The sequence below is a fragment of the Centroberyx gerrardi genome, chromosome 18, assembly GCF_048128805.1.
Source record: "Centroberyx gerrardi isolate f3 chromosome 18, fCenGer3.hap1.cur.20231027, whole genome shotgun sequence".
Taxonomy (NCBI): domain Eukaryota; kingdom Metazoa; phylum Chordata; class Actinopteri; order Beryciformes; family Berycidae; genus Centroberyx; species Centroberyx gerrardi.
In genome coordinates, this window is record NC_136014.1 from 11,047,859 (window position 1) to 11,065,968 (window position 18,110).

Here is an 18,110-nt window from a genome sequence, read left to right on the forward strand (position 1 = left end):
GTGCGCCGACACAACCGGAGACCAAACTGGCTCCAAGGACTGCAATAGCTAGAATGCATTTCATGCCAGGTCTAATTAGCTGTGCTCATGTCCTATACGCCGCACATGTACAGTTCTGTCCATGTGTGTAGCAGTCGCAGCTGCATTGAAAAAAAAAATCCTTTTTGCCTTTTTTCATTAATAAGACTCACCTGAGCTTTCTCACTTCTGACCTCATTGCAATTTAAACATTGCAGAGAGACAAAATGATATAAAATAGTACAGTATGTTGGTTGAATATTACATTCAAGTGTTGCAAGGTCTGTTCAACGTTGCAAACACATTAGTACTTAACTGGAATTCTGCTGAAGACTTGCGCTGTATGATATTCTGTGATATGGATATAATGTGCCAATCAAAGTTGTTATCAACCTTCTTCCCTGCTTTCACTTTTTACTATGTAGCTGATAAAGGTTTGCTTGATTGTAGATGATGGCAATGTTGTTTACTCAGTTTACACACAATCATGCCCTGAGACCAGTTTTATAAGCATGGGATGTGATAAAGAGCTGATTCTGCTTTCCATGCCGTGTTGATGATATTTCTCATGTTTTCTGAGTTTGCTGTGTCATTGTAATGGAAAACACAGTACTTGTATAAGTTCTCAAAGTTTGTAATACTGTTTGAACCATCTCTTGTTTTTTCACACGGGTGGTATGTTTGTAATATCAGTAAATGTTTATATATTTAGAATGTGAACCGAAGAAAAAAAAAAAGTTTATACATTTTGAAACTGTCCTCAGATGCTTGTCAAGGAGCAGTGTGTTGGCATTGGTTTTGGGTAACTTTTAAGCTAACTTTATCAGTCGACTGTATCCTCTTGAAAATATTCAGTTGTAAAAGTAACCAATGATTAGTTGCTTCTTGTAATGAGATTACATGTTTCAATTTTGCTTAAATCTTGTATTATAAACTTAAGTAGTTTACTTGAGCTTAAGTTTCTTAGTTCTTTATCTATAAGAATGCAACTTTCAAAGTACAAGAATATACAGTATGTACAGTAACATAGTGCAATGGTATTGTATTTCCAAATGTTTTTAGTCTATTATAGTGTAAGATGTTTAACGATTTTAACCAATGTACAATATGGGTGCCACCTGTTGAACACTGTCAAAGCTAGAATGAAATAGGCCTTCATGTTTTGGGCAAGCTGAACAATGCTGTAAAATAAAAACTATTTATATTAAGAAGACTTGATTACCTCCTGCAATAGCCTAAGCACAGGCTACAATGAGTTGGGATTATATTGTCATTATACTTACTGTAGGACTGCAAAAACGCAATGAGTTGCAAAGCTTGATCAATGTTACTCTAGACCAGTAGTTCCCAAAATGGGGTTCGGGGGCCACCAGGGGTCCTGGAGTGGGTTCCAACGGGGTCTCTATAGGAAAATGAGGAATAGTTTGATTTCACTGTTATTTCACTTTCTAGAAGTGGGCAGCATGTAAAAAGATGACATAGATGATGACATCATAGGTTTCATTGATCCCATTTATCTCCCATTATTGTTTTAACTCCACCCACAGTGTGGATAGTTATTTGCTTATAAAGTCATATCTGACAACAAAAATCCCCAATGGCGCTCCTTAGGACAAAATCACACATCTCTGTGGTTGATGGTTGGCTGATGATGATGACACTTTACATGAAAAAGTTTGGGACGCCCTTGAGTTTGAATGGAGAACACATGCTTATGCAAATATGAGGGGGGAAAAAAACTTGCGCTTACTGTAATCGCAGGAGGAGGAGGAGGGCTGAAAGGGAAACAAAAAAAACACTCCTGTTTTCCCTTACATTTCCGGGTCCTATGACTTATCAGGTGGTTGTCGGGCAGGAGGAGGAGGAGGAGGAAGGGGGTAAACCAATGTATTTTCTGTTGCATCGGCTCCCCGTCACATTGAACAGCCCGTCCAGCTCCTCACAGCACGCTTATATGAGAGAAAGGGGAGAAGAAGAAGTAAGCTGTTTGAGTGTTTAGAAAGCTGTCAGTGTCAGTCGCCCCTCACCATGGCCGGAGGCTCGGTATCGGAGTGTAAGGAGTACTTGTTCAAAGTCCTGGTGATTGGGGAATTAGGCGTTGGGAAAACCAGCATCATCAAACGCTATGTGCACCAGCTTTTCTCGCAGCACTACAGGGCAACGATCGGGGTAGACTTTGCACTAAAAGTTATCAACTGGGACAGCAAAACGCTGGTGCGGTTACAGCTTTGGGATATCGCAGGTAAGGGGATGCTCATTCACTCATAATGTCGCCCCCTTGTTTTTGCGCGACAGTTTTAATGTTACCGAGCTTCTAGTGAGGAAATACAGCAGTCGCAGCGCGCGCGCGTGTGTGTGTGCGCGTGTGTGTGCCAGCAGCAACTTTTGCTTGTGTGTGGCACAGAGGGAAGCTTCCCTTACGGAAATATCACTTCTCACGCAGGCTATACATTTCACAGATAGGCTTAGGAATATGTTTAGAGATAGGTTTATGTTACAAGATATATAAAAACATCGATTGACTAAAAGTGTACCTGTCATTTGTTCAAAATATTTGATATAAACTTAATTGCCAGATATGTTGTCAACAGTTTATAGTAATAGAATGCATTTCCAGTGTCCAAAATATAGGCTACTTATATATTTGCAATTAATATCATCTACATATAGATCTTTGTATGTTTTGAAACATCTCTAACCACTTTCTGAAGTATGAGAAGTATTTTCTTAAGCATGTGTTGGAATTCCCAGGCGGCCCTGAACGCAAACTGACTCGGACATTAAATCTAACAAAAGCAGATAGCTTACAGTAGCCTACATATGATCTAGCTTAATTACTTTGGAAAGTTTCTTGCTTCGTTTGGAAGCAGGAGAGGGATTTCCGAAAGAAAAGACCAGTTGATCATGTTTTGTTGCCTTCCAGTTTATGATCACGGCAGCTCGTAATTGCCTGTGGAATGTAGGTCACGTTATTATTACCGGCTGGCTGCTTAAGCCCCGCCCCCACCGAAAAATCACTATAATGTTCATGTAATATTTTCTCTAGGGACTTAAAGTGTCTGTGGTATTCAGTAGTGAGTTCATAGTGGTCTTATCATGCTATTTTTCTTTTTAATCTCACGTGGTATAACAATAATATTCTTACAGTATTCCTATATATCTGACATAAGGCCTTACATATAGATTTTGCTGTGACATTCAGTATCTATGTAAATTCATACTTTCTCTTTCGTAAGAGTTGGTAAACTTGGCACATACCAACCTGCTGCATTCCAACAGCTTGAGTAAGCAAGCTGGGTGAAATCAGTGCTGTGCAAAGAAAGTTTTTCCACATGCAGCCTACTCAACCCGAGTTGTTTGTCATCTCAGTGCAAATTTGAAGGCAGCTGATGGCAGAGGAAGATCACACTGTAAACAGACAAAATACAGTTTAGAAAGGGCAGGAGAGGAAGTGAGCACAGATCAACAACTATAACAAACCAACAAAATCCAGAACTATGAAATTGAAAGTGTCTGCCTATAACCTGCCAAATGTATGCTGACTGCAGATCAGTTAGGAGGGGATGGGTAGGGTAGTGTGTGTGTGTGTGTGTGTGTGCAGTGCAAACCCCCTTGCATTAGCCTCTTTAATCCTTTCCTGCTGTCCTTTAAATGTTTGATCTGGAGTGTCTTGATAGCCAGGTACATCTGGTGCATCTAACGTGTGGCTTATGAAATCGCCTGGTCACACCTACTGTAACTCATCCTGACGATTTACAATGGGTTTGTGTAACGTGTTATGAGATCAGGTTGCTCCTGACAGAAAGTTCTCACATGAAAATGCTGACTCCGAAGGCCATCTGTTTTTATGTTTTTGCTGTTGGTGGCAAAAGGTCCAAGGATTCAGGTGTCTGTCTTGAAAGTGAAAGCTTTAGACTTCAGAGATGTTGCAGTCCTTTCTAAATTGCAAAGACATTACTTATGCTACAGTATGGCAGTCTACAAATGGGACTCTCGCAATTAATGGTTTAGGGATTGTCATTTTTTTTTTCATCATAAAAATAGACTAAATGTTCCTCACGTGCAGAGCAGACTCACTATGGAAGACATATAGAGCCTCTTGACATTAGGAATAGTTAAGGATTCTTTCAGCAGGGTCTTTGAGTGTGGATAAATCATTTTGTGTGTGTATATATTCATAAAGTATATATTCACACCGTTTACACCTTTTTATAAACATTTGACAGTGTCAACAGACAAATATATTAGTTGGCATGGTGACAGGCTAACAACAATACAAAATAATGTTTAGATACTGACAATCTACAGTGACAAAGATCTTCCAAACACTTGGATCCATGCAACCCCTATGGGCTATATTATGTTTACCTATCCACTGTGTGCCATGTATGCTCTGATTAATAGTCTTGTTTTTCCTAAATATTATAATGTTTTTTTGCTTAGCCCTTCCTCTCCATGCGTTCCCATTCTGGCTCATGAACCGTGCCCTGGCTGTCCAGGTCCCTCCTCTCCCTCCATCACAGACCTCATATGCTGAGACAGATCTGGGCAGATGGTTAGAAGACTGCTGTTTTTTATATTTATTCCATTGCTTACAGCAGTGACAGAGAGGGGGCGGGTGGCGGCGTGGGGGGTCGTCACAACAACTCGCGTGTCTCTGTCACAGACTGATTGGCAGCGGGACGAAGTGTAGGCTAAACTCCCCGCTGCCACTTGGGCCGGCGGCGGCGCGAGCTCCGTGTGCCGGGGCATCTCTGACCGAGTGCCAGGGAGGCCGTCTGCCTGTCACAGCCAGATAGCACTCCATCAGAGGAACTGTGAGGGTAAATAAAACACTGACACACACACACTTGGATTGACTGATATCATTCATAGAGACAAGGAAACACACTCGCAGATATAACCACCGGGAGAACACAAATTGGAACATGCATTCACACACACACATACACACACACCCTTACCGGAAAGAAAGTAAAAGTTTGAGGTTAGAAGACACACATACTTAGACTCATTATTCACACCTACACCAAGGCCTAGCCTGAGGACAGTCTTAGGATAAAAAAAGTAACGGAACGTGGGAGTGAAAGAGAGCGAAAGCCGGAGGTATATTTGCCAAGTCATTAAGACCAGCTATTAAGCCATTTAATCGTGCAGAAAAGGAGGAGGAATTATCTTCATGGCAACAGAGAGAGCAACATCAGAGTTATGTCGTCTTTTACCAACCTTAATAATGATTACAGTCTGGGAGGAATGACAGTAATCAGGGCCCAGTGCAAGATGGGCGCACCATGGAAGTCAGTGTGAAGCTCGGGACTTGCCCGCCCCTTTTCACCCAGAATTGCTACTCTCTTCTGGATTTGTCTAAGCCAATGGACAGGATGATTACCACCATAGCATGGAGTAAATAAGCTTGCACCTTGCGCCAAGGCTTTATGTTGAGAGGCCAGCGGTTCAGTCGAGGGGGAGGGACCCAAGGGTAATACCCCTTTAAGGTTGGGGATTTTTCCCTCAATTCAGACTCTGTTCAGTGCTGAAGGCTATAGTAAGCTGTCGTAAGTCACTTCTCATGTGCTGCTCAGTGGAATTTGAATGTGCCAGTCATGTGTTGTTCATACTCTGTTTTAAAGGTCCAGTGCAATGAGAATTTATCAATTTCATAGTATAATTTAACAGGACCTGTTAATGTAAAGTTACCCAAATTATTATATCTGTGAACACTGTGGAAATTTGACTATTGCCCCTTGGAAAACTCTTCCTCTGATTTTCAACAGAATCAAACAGATGTAGAATTCCAATCTACTTCCTGTTGTAAATGACGTCACCTACACCCAGGTTTTAATGAATGCTCTGATTGGTTGACAGTATGAATAGTTAATGTTGTGTTCCATAGTCTGTCAGACAGTAGCCAGCCAGCTACTTACAAAACTAGCCAAAATCTCCGTGCCTCCATTGTTGCTGGGTGCTGAAGTTCCAGCACTGGATATTTGTTCCCCAAAGACAGAAATATTGGTTCGGCTCTCACTCAATCCTACAAGCTTTCTACCATCTAACCATCAAAACTGAAAAAAAAGGTGCTCATTGTGTTAGAAATCAACTTCAAACTTTTCCTGGCTGAGTTGAAATCACTGCGGTGGATGTTGAAAGCTGGTCCGGTGTTCCGGTAGAGAGTACTCTACCTTAATGACTGCACCCTGCACTGTTGTTATTTTAGTGTTGTTGGGAGGGCGTTCGGGGAAGGTTCACAGCCAGTTGCCTCCTAACAACAGACGGAGACTGCTGCTGTTGCTACTGCCATGTCTGGCTTGGACAGTTTCTATGGTAACCCACCCACAGAATAGCTATGTGTACGAGCGCAGAGGAAACTCGGGTTGCCAGGGCTATGGATAATGATGAGACTTCTCTTTCTCTCTGTTTCTCACACACAACAAACAAAGAGATGATATTGTGGCTGTAACTAAACGGTTTCTTTTTTTAATGAGTTGTTTTGAGTTCTTTTTCCAGCAGATTTATAAAGATTTCACATGCCTTATCGTAGGTCTTGCGGTCGTGCGCCACTGTCCAGCAGCATGGTGGATTGTCATGAAATGTCCTTCTTAAGAGCTTTGGAAAAACCACAACGGTCCCCTCTCTCTGACTTTACGGACAGATACAGACACACTTCTTCTTTGGTTATTACGCAGTTGCCTCAGTTTGTGCATACGAGGTAGCACACTCATTTATTCTCTCCCGCAGTCTCATGCTTCATGCTCACTATGGCATTCAGTGGGCAAATGTGATGCTCTATTGTTCACGCTGCTCATTCCTCTCCCCGTGTCTTCTGCTGATTAGGTTAGCAGCGTATGACTCTAATTTATGCTTATTGTTTTATTTTATTTGCCCTCCATTTAGAAACGGAAATCTCCCTTAGATTCTCCCTGAGTCTCTGTTGCAGGATGACGCTGGGTACATAAAAAAAGAGCACACATCAGTGTAATAGAACAAGAAAAGTGGAGAACAGTTCTGCAGCTACTTCGCTCCCCAACCAAGGTGCTTCAACAAAAGCATAAACCAGATGGAAAGAAAATGTTCAGCAACACTTGGTGGTAGTGTTGCTGAGCATTTTCTTTCCTTCTAATGGAACAAGAAACAAAGTCTACATCAGAAGAGTCAGAATATCTTTAAAGGGGCATTAAATTATGTCTTTATCGACCTCTTATCTGCCACCAGGGCTTGTTCCAAAACAGAGTACAGGCTGGAAAGTGAGTTTTGAAAGCCAAAAATCTCAGCAATTGAGGTTTAATAGCCCAATTTGGCAGCTTGGTAAATAAATTGTTGGTATAGTCCTGCAGATCCTTGAAGGGCTGAACTTGCTGATAGAAAATAATCTCTTTCAGCTTTAGATCTTTCAGAAAAATGCACATCCATTTGCCAACAATACAATCCATGAATCAATAAAAGTTTAATGACAACAAAGTCTGACTGTGCAGAATTATGTTTATTTCTGAGCCACAGATCTTTCTAGTGATGGCATTTGTTTGCTAGAATGTAGTGCAAATAATATAATTTGGATGTAGAGCTTGTGAAATTGTGATGAGCAAGCCATCTCACTTGTGATTTCTACAGCAGAATAAAATGGAGGTAATATTGCAATTTATTTTTCTGACCCACAATACGCATGTTACATTTTTGAATTGTAATATATTGAATTTCAATATACATCATCCCATCCCTACAATCAATACAATGAAACCAGCTAAAGCAAAATACATTGGCTCAGAATACGTTGAATACTCATGTTTGGCTGTCACATACCATCAACCCTCAAAACAGCAGTTTAGTGAATTGAGAGTGATGTAACTTTTCTTTAACAAAATAAACATAAAGTCAGTTGGCTCACTGTGTTCATGAGCAGGACTGGGTTTGGTCAATGCAGTAGAATAGTTATTAGGACCTGTTTGTGACACTTTAAAGGTCAGGCATTGTGGGATTTGCTGTCATTGAATATTAGTGACTTCTGCGCCAACCCATAGCACCGCATCAATACCCCAAATAACTCATTACCCCTTACCACAGTCAGGTGTGTGTGTGTGTGTGTGCATGTGTGAGTGTGCGTGCATGCATGCAACTGCAATCACTTTGGTGATATTGATTGATATAGCGGCTAGCCACTCCATAGGAGTCTTTCTCATTCAGCCAGTCCCCTCCCAGGAGGAGCGATCCTACAGAATGAGGTTTACACCTCCAGACCGCCTCTGCTTACATATCGACCCAACAGTCGGGACCAGATGTCACTGAAAATCAAGTGAAGTGTTGAAAGGAGGCAATGATGTGCTGTCATGGCCGCTTCCAGTGTTTACGGAGCAGTTTGTGCTTGATACCTGGAACAACATAACCATTATACTTCCTCGGCGTTAATTAGCGTCTTCTTTGTCAATTCAACACAAATGTCTGCAAGTTAAAGAGTGACACTGACTGCATATTGTACATCCAGAATGGAGCACAGATTGACTTGCATCATTGTCAGTGTATTGTAGGAATTGACTCTGCAACCTTGGCATTCTGTATTAAATGTAGACAGATTCCTGGCAAAAAGATTTCAGCCATTATTCCGTCATTCCTGCCTCTTTTCACCTCGGCACAGAAGTCATATTAGATGTTATGAAACTCAATGCAGCATAATGGGCCCGCTCACCTGTCCTTGTCTCTTGTTCATTGGCGACAAGCTTGAGTTGCTTTCACTTGAGTGGAAAACGCATGCTATCCTGTGTTCTTCCCCTCAGCCGCTTTTCATGACATTTCTGCCTTTCTTCTCCTGCCACTTTATCGACCAATACAGTAGACGACATTTGAAAATATCAGAGAGAGAGAGCTCGTCTCGCTCTGCCAATATTTTACTCTGCGGTCGATAATGTTGAACTGGTCACTCTGTTCTGGCTGAAAATGATATGGGTGTGTGATTAAAAATGAAGAAAAAGGCTTTGAAAATTGGGAAGCAGGTTCCCTCTTTCTGTGTGTGTGTGTGTGTGTGTGTGTGTGTGTGTGTGTTCTCCCTTTCACTCCATTCTGTTGGATGTAGCAGCTTCACAAGGCCTGGAAATGAAAGCCTTATTTCCGTCTATCAGCTCTTTATCCCACTGTGTCGTGTCTCTGGTGAATTCACCTGGGGTTACATCGGCTAAAATTAGACTCTCAATTATGAGCAATTACCGTCAGGCCTGTAGGCCCCACAGTGTATTCGCTCCCTCGCTCACACCCGCACTGCGCCACGCCGCCGCAGCACCGTGCGTGGTTGGGTAAGTACCTACAGCAAAGTGAAAGCACACAGGGAGGAACTGCACTCACACTTCCTCAAAGTTTCTCCTGATTCTTCTTTTATTTTTATGACTCAGCTCAAGTGGAGGGTGTTAACTCTCCTCTGTACAATGACACTTGACACTAATTGGAGCAATGTCCATCAAATGCTACCTGAAGTCATTGAATGCCTGGTATAATGAGACTAAATCTAAAAGAGAAGAGAGATGAGCAGGCTCTTGAACTGTATTGGCTTCCTGTTATGTTAAGGCTGGTGACTGATCATACATGCTTGACTGATATTGGTCATAACAAAACATGAAGAAGCTCTCGACAAAAACATTAGGAAACATTTTGGGAAGCTTATGCAAGAGGGTGTGTGTGTGTGACTAATATTTTATGGGGAAAAATAATAACACAGCTATCATCAAAACACACAAAAGCTTTTAACATAAAACAATTTTTGTGGTATCTGGCCTTCTCTCTCACAAAGGATTGCTGTCTCAAGCAGCGATGAGGCCTTCTGTGGCCACGGGCCTCTGGCATGAAAGTGATGCGTTCTTTCAAAGACTCTCCACAACCTCCTGTCTGCACATTCCTTCACTCTGTGTATGCACCAGAGAGGTGTCTACATCGCAGAGTGTGATCACAGCCACAGCCTGTCCACGCTGTCCCAACTGTGGACTAAGTCCCTTTTCCCCTAGCTGAGTGACCAAGCACTCTATGCACTGTGTTGGTTATTGAATTTAGGATGCAAGGAAAGCTGAAAGGCCACATGTTATATACCCCCAAATAGGGCTGCACAATTAATCGTATATTAATCACGATGTCGATATTGGCTTCCACAATTAATTGATTGTGGCCGGGGGCGATTATTCACGCTGGGTTTAGCTTGCTCTGGTGTAGGGCTGCAACAGTTAGTCAACGTAATCAAAACTCAAATTACTTGAATTTTGACCCAGTTTGCCGCTGACCTTTCAAAGCGTGTATAAACTCTTCCATTAGCTTGGATCCAAGTGTAGTATACAATGAAGCACGGGTTACGGGGTAAAATATTTCCTTTTTAATCTCCAACCAGAGACGCGGTACACAGGCGAACGTACTACTTCCTTATTTACACTAATTCTCCCGCGGGTCCTTATGGGAAACTTCAAAATAAAAGCCCACAAACACCCAAATAGACTTCTTACAAAATAAGTGTCTTAGAATACAAATGCCCAAAAACTAAGGCTACAGAGGTGATGGTCCCGGAAAAAAAACAACGGACCCGGTGCACCGGAATCACAGGTTCAAAGATTTGTACATTTGAATGTTTTTTTATTTATAGGTTTATAAAATACATTATGAATGAGAAGGCATTTCGGTTAACTTAAAATGCTCAAGTGCAATAAAACAAAATGGATGAATAATCGTGATAAATAATCGTGATCACAATATAGAGCAAAATAATCGTGATTATCATTTTAGCCATAATCGTGCAGCCCTACCCCCAAATCACTATACTGTATGTACTGTTGAGCACTTGCAGTTTGATTTAATGGTCATGTGTCAAACATAAACCACTATTACTGAAATGTAAGAAAAAAATCCAAAGCATTCAGGGTGAGAGGTATAAATCAGATCAAGGCAACGTCGCAGATGATGATATATATATATATATATAGCCATGAAAATAAAGGCTTTTTATATATACCTCACATCATGAGTGCCACGGAATTGTTTTTCTGGCATTTCAATACTATTTTTCCCTCCTTCGAGTGAGGAAATACTTTCTGAACACCTTGACCCTTTGAGCACTTAGATCTTTTTCTAATAAACCTATATTACTTGATATTTGTTGGTTATTATTCAAGTGCATATCGTGATTGCAAAAATGAAGAACTTCTACCAGCAACACATTATCTGTTGTTTTTTAAAGGACAGAAAAATTAGCTGTATCCAATATAGCCAAAGGTCAGTCATCTTTGTCTGTGCAGTAGAAGTTGGAGGCTTCATCGTCAATCACTAACCAGCTAATCAACCATGTTTCCCCAATTAACCCTGTCTAGACAAAAAAGTGTTGCATAGAAGCGAAGGGAGAATAGAGAGCAGGAAGAGGAAACAGCTATTCTCCCTGAGCTAGTGTGCACGTGTTAATATGGAGGAGGAGGGGGACCCAATGATAGCATTTGCACCGGGGCTTATCAGTCGTATGTTAGGCCAGTGAGTGTTCCAGGAGAGTCTACAATGCTGCTTGATATGACTAGGTAGGTCATTAGAAATCTGTATGATCTGAAGACCGATATCAAGAGATTTTCTGATCAGACAGGTACCTGAAGGTGCGACCCGGGTATATCCAGAGGTACGGTTTGCCCTTTGAACCACTGACCGAATATTCTTCCCCATCCTTCCAGGTACACCTCTTTGCATAGTTATTCTAAGGTTGACTGATAAGGGCAGGCTGAAAGTCGTGCTAGAGAGCTGCTCTTGGTAATTGCTTGAGGGTTTGCCCTCACCTCAAGAGCCCAGTTCCTCTTAAAGGTTTCATTTCAAAGGTTCTTGTTACACTGTGGAAGTTCCCATGGAAATTTGAATTTGTCGTGAGTCGTGACCACAGCTGGTCCCCATGGTGAGCCTCAGATCTATCACACACATCTTGGCTGTAGTCATTTAAAGTGACACAAAGGCATCTAAAAGTGTCAAATGCAACACTTCAGATAGTCCATTATCTGCTAACTGAGTCATGCCAATTAATATATACTTAGTGCAGCATTGTTAATCAGCAGAATAGGGATCTATTGCTGGCTAAATGTCAGTGATTGACCCACAGCGAGCCGGTGTGATGTGAATACAATCAATACACAGTGTGATTCGACAAGAGTAAAAAACACAACCTGTACCAAGTGGTACAGTTGTGTTCAAGCGGAGCCCAGATTGATAGTGACACCCCATGTCCCACTGGTAATTCCCCTTGCTTTGCCTTTGTGAAATATCGTCTCAGATATTTCTCAGAGAATGACTACAGTGAATGCCTTTTTTTTATTATGGCAGATTACTTCTGCCATTCTCTGTGCGGATTAGGCCCATGGCAAATTAGGGAAAGTAGGTCAAATAAGAGACATCTCTTTCCTCATCACTTTTGGCCACAACCAGGGAGGAGAAATGTTGAGGTACCGCTGAGTTATGACAAGAAGGAGAAAGAAATGTCACGTCGTTTAGGTGATCGAGCTCAGGAGCAGACATTTTAGTTTCTTCTTTAAGATGCTGTTTTGGTATTTTGCTGCAGATGTTTAGTCACATCTATTCGTGACGGATTTGTCACATCCACACATTTTCTTAATCGGTCATGAACCCAAACCCCTATTACTCATCTAGCTTAGCATCTCGACAACCTTTCAGTTATTTTTTTGGTGCTTTGTAAAAATTCCGATTCTTTCTTTCCCCTTGCCCCAGGTCAGGAGCGTTTCGGCAACATGACGCGGGTGTACTACAAAGAGGCCGTGGGGGCGTTCGTGGTGTTCGACGTGACGAGGGGCTCCACGTTCGAGGCGGTGTCCAAGTGGAAGCACGACCTGGACAGCAAGGTGAAGCTGGCCAACGGCAACCCCATCCCCTCAGTGCTGCTGGCCAATAAGTGCGACCAGAAGAAGGAGAGCTCCAACAACACGTCCCTCATGGACAACTTCTGCAGGGAGACCGGCTTCCTGGGCTGGTTCGAAACCTCGGCTAAGGTGAGAGGCGTTTAGGTAGAGGAGCTGATCCAGAGCGCAGACCCACACAGTTTCACATACATTCTTCTCAGTATCTGTTTAGGGTTCTGCCTCTGGAGCGTTTTTTAATCTTTATCTGATGTTTTATTTAGGGCTGCTCTATAGTTCAGATCAGCGCAGCATGAAATTGCCCATATAAGGCCACATATTAATGCTGTCTGAAATACCTTGTATCATGAGGGAGAAACATTTCAAGGGTCTTGAGGCATGGTTCATACATGTCTCCTAACAGCTTAATCATGTTTCACACATGAGCGTGACTCAGATGTTTGTGGTGAATCTGCTTTAAAGTCGAGATGAAATGAAAAATGCCTTTTTAACCCTTTTAGATCACATCCCCGGTCATATTGTGCACCTATATACCAATATATGCCAAAAAAAATACAAAAAATCAATTTCTTTGTATTCTTATATCAAAATTCAATCATGTTTTCTTCCTGTAAAACAAAATATGCCATGTGCTTACGTAAGCATGCCCATAACCAATTTCAACCAATAATATCATGACATCCACCCATTAGCTAGCTAGCAACAGCATGGTACTTCGGTGTGTCTTCGGGTGTTATGACACGCCCACTTTTCAACGTTCAAATCAAATTCCTCCCAACGTTATGTCCCGCCTGTCTTTCCTGTTTCACTCGGAAATACGTCACGATACGGAAGTTAGATACTCTCGAAATGCCGTTTCATCTCGACTTTAAGAGCTTTGCAGTACATACACATGATTGTTTTTGTCTAAAGGAATACAGAAAACTAAGAATAAAGACAACCTGAAATGCTAATGCAATCACACCGGTTAGACTGTGGTGATTGTAAATTCTTATAAGTGACGTAGTGAATCTGGCTTAGAATAATCTGTGTTGTGAAATAATTTAGTGGGGTGTAAATTCCTTGTTAAGTGTATCCGTTTCCAGCAGTGGTTTCTTAGCTTGAAATTATGTGTAAGCTATGGCTACACTGCTCAGGAAAAAGACAGCTCCGCAAATTGCTGATTATGAGTGTGTTTAAGAAGAAATGTAATGTAATAAATGTAATTGAGTATGACCTCCGCAGGCTCCAATGTTCCTTAAATCGCTGAAAGTTTGAAAAAGGGCTGTAATTCTGTTCAAACTGTTCAAATGATATGGCTGGATTTCCTGACAGGAACATTGGTGAAAAGCATTTTTTTTTTAAATTTTATCCTGACATCTCTGCCATTCATGCACTGTATCCATGGAGATCGACTTCCCCCAGCCAGTGAAAAGGACAGCTTGTGTGATAAGGTATCAGATGACTGTGATTGATGTTACAGTCTGGAGCTGTTGGGGCGGAGTTACAGCAGATGTGTGAACAGATAATGTTCTGTATTGTTTCTGCTCCACTTTGGTCATGGTATCATAGGGCTGCGTCACAGCTTGGCGTTACTCTCTGTGTGTGTGTGTGTGTGTGTGTGTGTGTACATCATGCTCTTGCACTTGCTCAGCTCTCACTTCTACAAGGGCCTAGTTACGGTTAGGACTTTGGTTTAGGGTTAAGATTAGAATTAGGATTTGGTTTAGGTTAGGGTAAGGGAAGTACAAGGGTGTGTGTGTGTGTGTGTGTGTGTGTGTGTAAGGACAGGAGGTGGAGATTGAAACCCAAATCTCTGACTACTTTGCAGAGTCTGTGTTGAGCCTGTTGTGTCTGTTGAAGCGGCGTTGTTAAACACTTTGACAGGATGGCAAACACTGCTCTTGTGAGACGCCCTCAGGTTCTGTGGGATGCAGACTCTTCCTATCAGACTCATCAGCAGGTAACCGTGTGACAGAGGGTTTGCTGGTACTCAGCATGCGCCAGCTCATGTTCAGCTGGTGAATGACTTCCTTTGAAGGATACGGTTTAGTGTTTGTATATGGCAGTGTATTGAACCACAGTAAGTCAAACATCCATTTTCCTAACTATGAGACTCCAGGGTATATCTCTCTCTCTCTCTCTCTCTCTCTCTCTCTCTCTCTCTCTCTCTCTCTCTCTCTCTCTCTCTCTCTCTCTCTCTCTCTCTCTCTCTCTCTCTCTCTCTCTCTCTCACAAAAAGGCTCAGCTGTCTCGTTTCCTAACTCAGCCTCTTTGTCCATAGTTAGGGAAACTGTTCGGAGCCAACAAACTAGGAAATGCACCTACAAACACACACACACACACACATGCTTTGATGGGATTTGGCATCCAACATAGTTAACTTTATTAACTTGTTTAGAATAACCTTATGCCCTGTAGTTGTGGTGGTGTGACCGTAATCATCATCCCTCACGTGGTTTGTCATGTGAAGTGTGTGCATGCATGCGCATACGTGGGTGTGTGTGTGTGTGTGTGTGTGGGTGTGTGTGTGGGTGGGTGGGTGTGCTGGTGTGTCTTTGGCCAGTTGCTATCTGTGGTAGTGTAGTGAAGTGTTGTTTTGTGTGTCTGCCACAGCGCCGTTAAACGCAGGCCGAAACAACTAGCAATTGGAAGAGTAACAGCTTTCTCGCTCTCGCTCTCGCTCTCGCTCTCTCTCTCTCTCTCTCTCTCTCCACACTCTATTTCTTTCTCTGTTTCTCTTGGAGATGAGCAAGCACACAGGCTGCCTCTGACTATATACTTCCCAAAAGGAGATGATGCTACATGAGAGAATAATATGCAATCACAATAAGATACGCATTCTTTGTCTTTCCCCCAGTTGTGTGAGGATTGAGGCTGAAGCAGGTCTCTCTCTAACTACTTTCAGTATTTAGAGAGAGACCTGACCTAGACCTGGCCTAGACCTGACCTCTGGTTTCCAACCAGACTTTTTCCAATGAAGCTACTTTGATGTAGCCAACAACTTGGACTCCTTAATGAGGACGTTGCTCTGGTTCTGATTGGTGCAGACTGTTCATGAGACTTGTTTGTTATCATTTAATTATCATTCCCCTTGAATAGTGGAATGGACAACACTGTTTGGATTCAAATGATCTACCGATTAGTCATAAAGCTTAAGCTTTGAGCCGTGTACAGTTGGGTGAAACCGTAAACCACATCACTTCTTGCCAGACCTTACTGGTAATTAGTTGTTTAAATCATCAAAAATCGTCTTCTTTTTTTATTTAATTTCTCTGATTGCTAATTAATATTTTTAGCTTTTGCCAAATTGATACTTTGTTTCCATGCATTCATTTTATATATATATATATATATATATATATAGAGTTTCTTCTATTTGTAAATACACTTACCTTCAGTTTGTCTATACCCAAGGTGCCCAGGGATCTTTGTGAAGTGGCCTCTTTGTAAATATCTCTGTGTGAGTGTAGAGTTGTGGAGAAAGGTCATTAATATTCATTCTCCATATTCTCCAAACCAAGGGATGACAGGTTTGGGCTTCACTTGGCCTCAGTGTAGTGAGGAATTGTTTCTGGTTTATCACCACTTCCTTCAAGATTGGCTGTCTGGAAGGCGTTATTTTCCACAAATGTCAGTCGTATTCAGCAGTACAAAAATGACCAGTTCAAGTGTTTGTTTCCTCTATAGTGCAGCATGTAACCACTCTGACATAATGCTTTTTGACCTTTTTTGCAGGACAACATCAATGTGGACGAGGCGGCTCGTTTCCTGGTAGAAAACATCTTGGCCAACGACAAAGGCTTGCCGTACGAGGAGAGCAACGGAGACCGGATCAAACTGGACCAGGAGACTGTGGCTGCTGAGAGCAAGTCAGGCTGCTGCTAACGCTCGATCCATCTCTCCGTCATCACTCATCAGCCATCCACCGCCTCCCCACCAGCAGGGTCCGACCCCCTACACCCAGCCTCGGACATGAGGGTGAATGTCCGAGTCTCCAGAGTCTCCAGCGGTGCCAGAATCTTCTCTTCTCCACTTTCAAGTGTCCCATTGTAGCTTTCCCCAGTCTTATCTCCGACTGGGCCCAGAATAGGAGTCTAATTCTATGTTTCTGTTGTCTCAAACGGTTTCACTGCCTCCCAACCACCAAGCTATTTCCCTTCTTCTGCTCCTGTGCCTCCAAACCAGAGGGTCTTTATTGTGGTTTTTCTCAGCTTACGTTTCCCCAACTATGGACTTCACCCTGCATCCCTGAACCCTGCTGATCCCCCCGTCGTCCCAGCAGCGTCTGAAGCCCTGGACTGTACCACACCAGATAAGGGGTGCAAACCAAGTGTGATGGTGACACACACAAGCTAAAAAACCTCTTAGTCTTTTTTTTGTCTCTTTTCTCTCCATATCCCTGTGTGCATTTGTGTTGACGTCATTCATGTAGCTTTTGTGTGTGTGGAAAAAAAAGTGACTTTATTGTTGAGTGTTTCAGGGGTTTTTCACCAATTAATATAGTCAGACGTTAATGCCCCTCAACCATTCATCTTCCTCTGATGTCTATGTATCCAGCTGTTCTTCTGTTAGATTGCTGTGTAAAAAGTAAGCAAAGGGGCATCGCAGTTCAGCGTTATCAAACTGCCATATTTCATATTGACTGTAATGTTGTTTTTGTGTCATATTTTCCCTGGAGGCATGAACAAAGGTAGTGAAATAATGTGCCATAATAAGTATTTTTCCTTTTTTTTTTTTTTTTTCTTTATTTAACATGAAGGTGTGCCATATTTTTCAATGTTCACTCCAAACATTGACAAGGACACCGAAGGACATTATATCAGAAAAGGCGGAAAAACTCTAATGAAGGTACCATAATATGAGAAGCTAAGATATCTTTGTTGTTTGTCTTTCCAACGGAATGAAAAGGTACATCTGAGATCTGTATTTTTAAAATGTGTTTGGTCATGTATTATAAAGATGGTGAGATTAGCCTACAGAAAGCATCAGACACTGTACAGGACTGTTCTCTTATCCATGGGGATTATAGTCTCTGCTAATGTTGTCAATTGAAGTGTGAAAGTTTTTTTTTTTTTTTAAATATGGAGTTGAAATAATGAAGTTTACATATGAAAATACTTTAAATCTACAACAAGAGCAAAAAAGAATAAACATTTTAACATAATTGTGGTGTTGCTTATTAGTTATTGCTGCTATTACAGGTCCTTTGATTTGGATTTTGGATTTTTTATCTATCTATCTATCTATCTATCTATCTAT

General features: G+C 41.9%; 1 protein-coding gene across 1 annotated transcript; it reads left to right on the plus strand.

Annotated features, from left to right (window-relative positions):
* The first annotated feature begins 1,912 nt into the window (after nt 1-1,912).
* On the plus strand, nt 1,913-17,997 carry rab32a (RAB32a, member RAS oncogene family). Its single transcript, XM_071915818.2, has 3 exons — nt 1,913-2,260; nt 12,724-13,001; nt 16,587-17,997. Exons 1-3 carry the CDS (start codon nt 2,047-2,049, stop codon nt 16,734-16,736), a joined length of 642 nt encoding a protein of 213 aa, XP_071771919.1. The 5' UTR covers nt 1,913-2,046; the 3' UTR covers nt 16,737-17,997.
* The last annotated feature ends 113 nt before the right edge of the window (nt 17,998-18,110 follow it).

Excerpts from the sequence above, each read along its gene's own strand:
- rab32a (XM_071915818.2), top strand. The coding sequence starts at position 2,047 with ATGGCCGGAGGCTCGGTATCGGAGTGTAAGGAGTACTTGTTCAAAGTC. Across the intron at positions 2,261-12,723 it reads ACAGCTTTGGGATATCGCAG|GTCAGGAGCGTTTCGGCAAC; the intron begins GTAAGGGGATGC and ends CCCTTGCCCCAG. Across the intron at positions 13,002-16,586 it reads GGTTCGAAACCTCGGCTAAG|GACAACATCAATGTGGACGA; the intron begins GTGAGAGGCGTT and ends CCTTTTTTGCAG.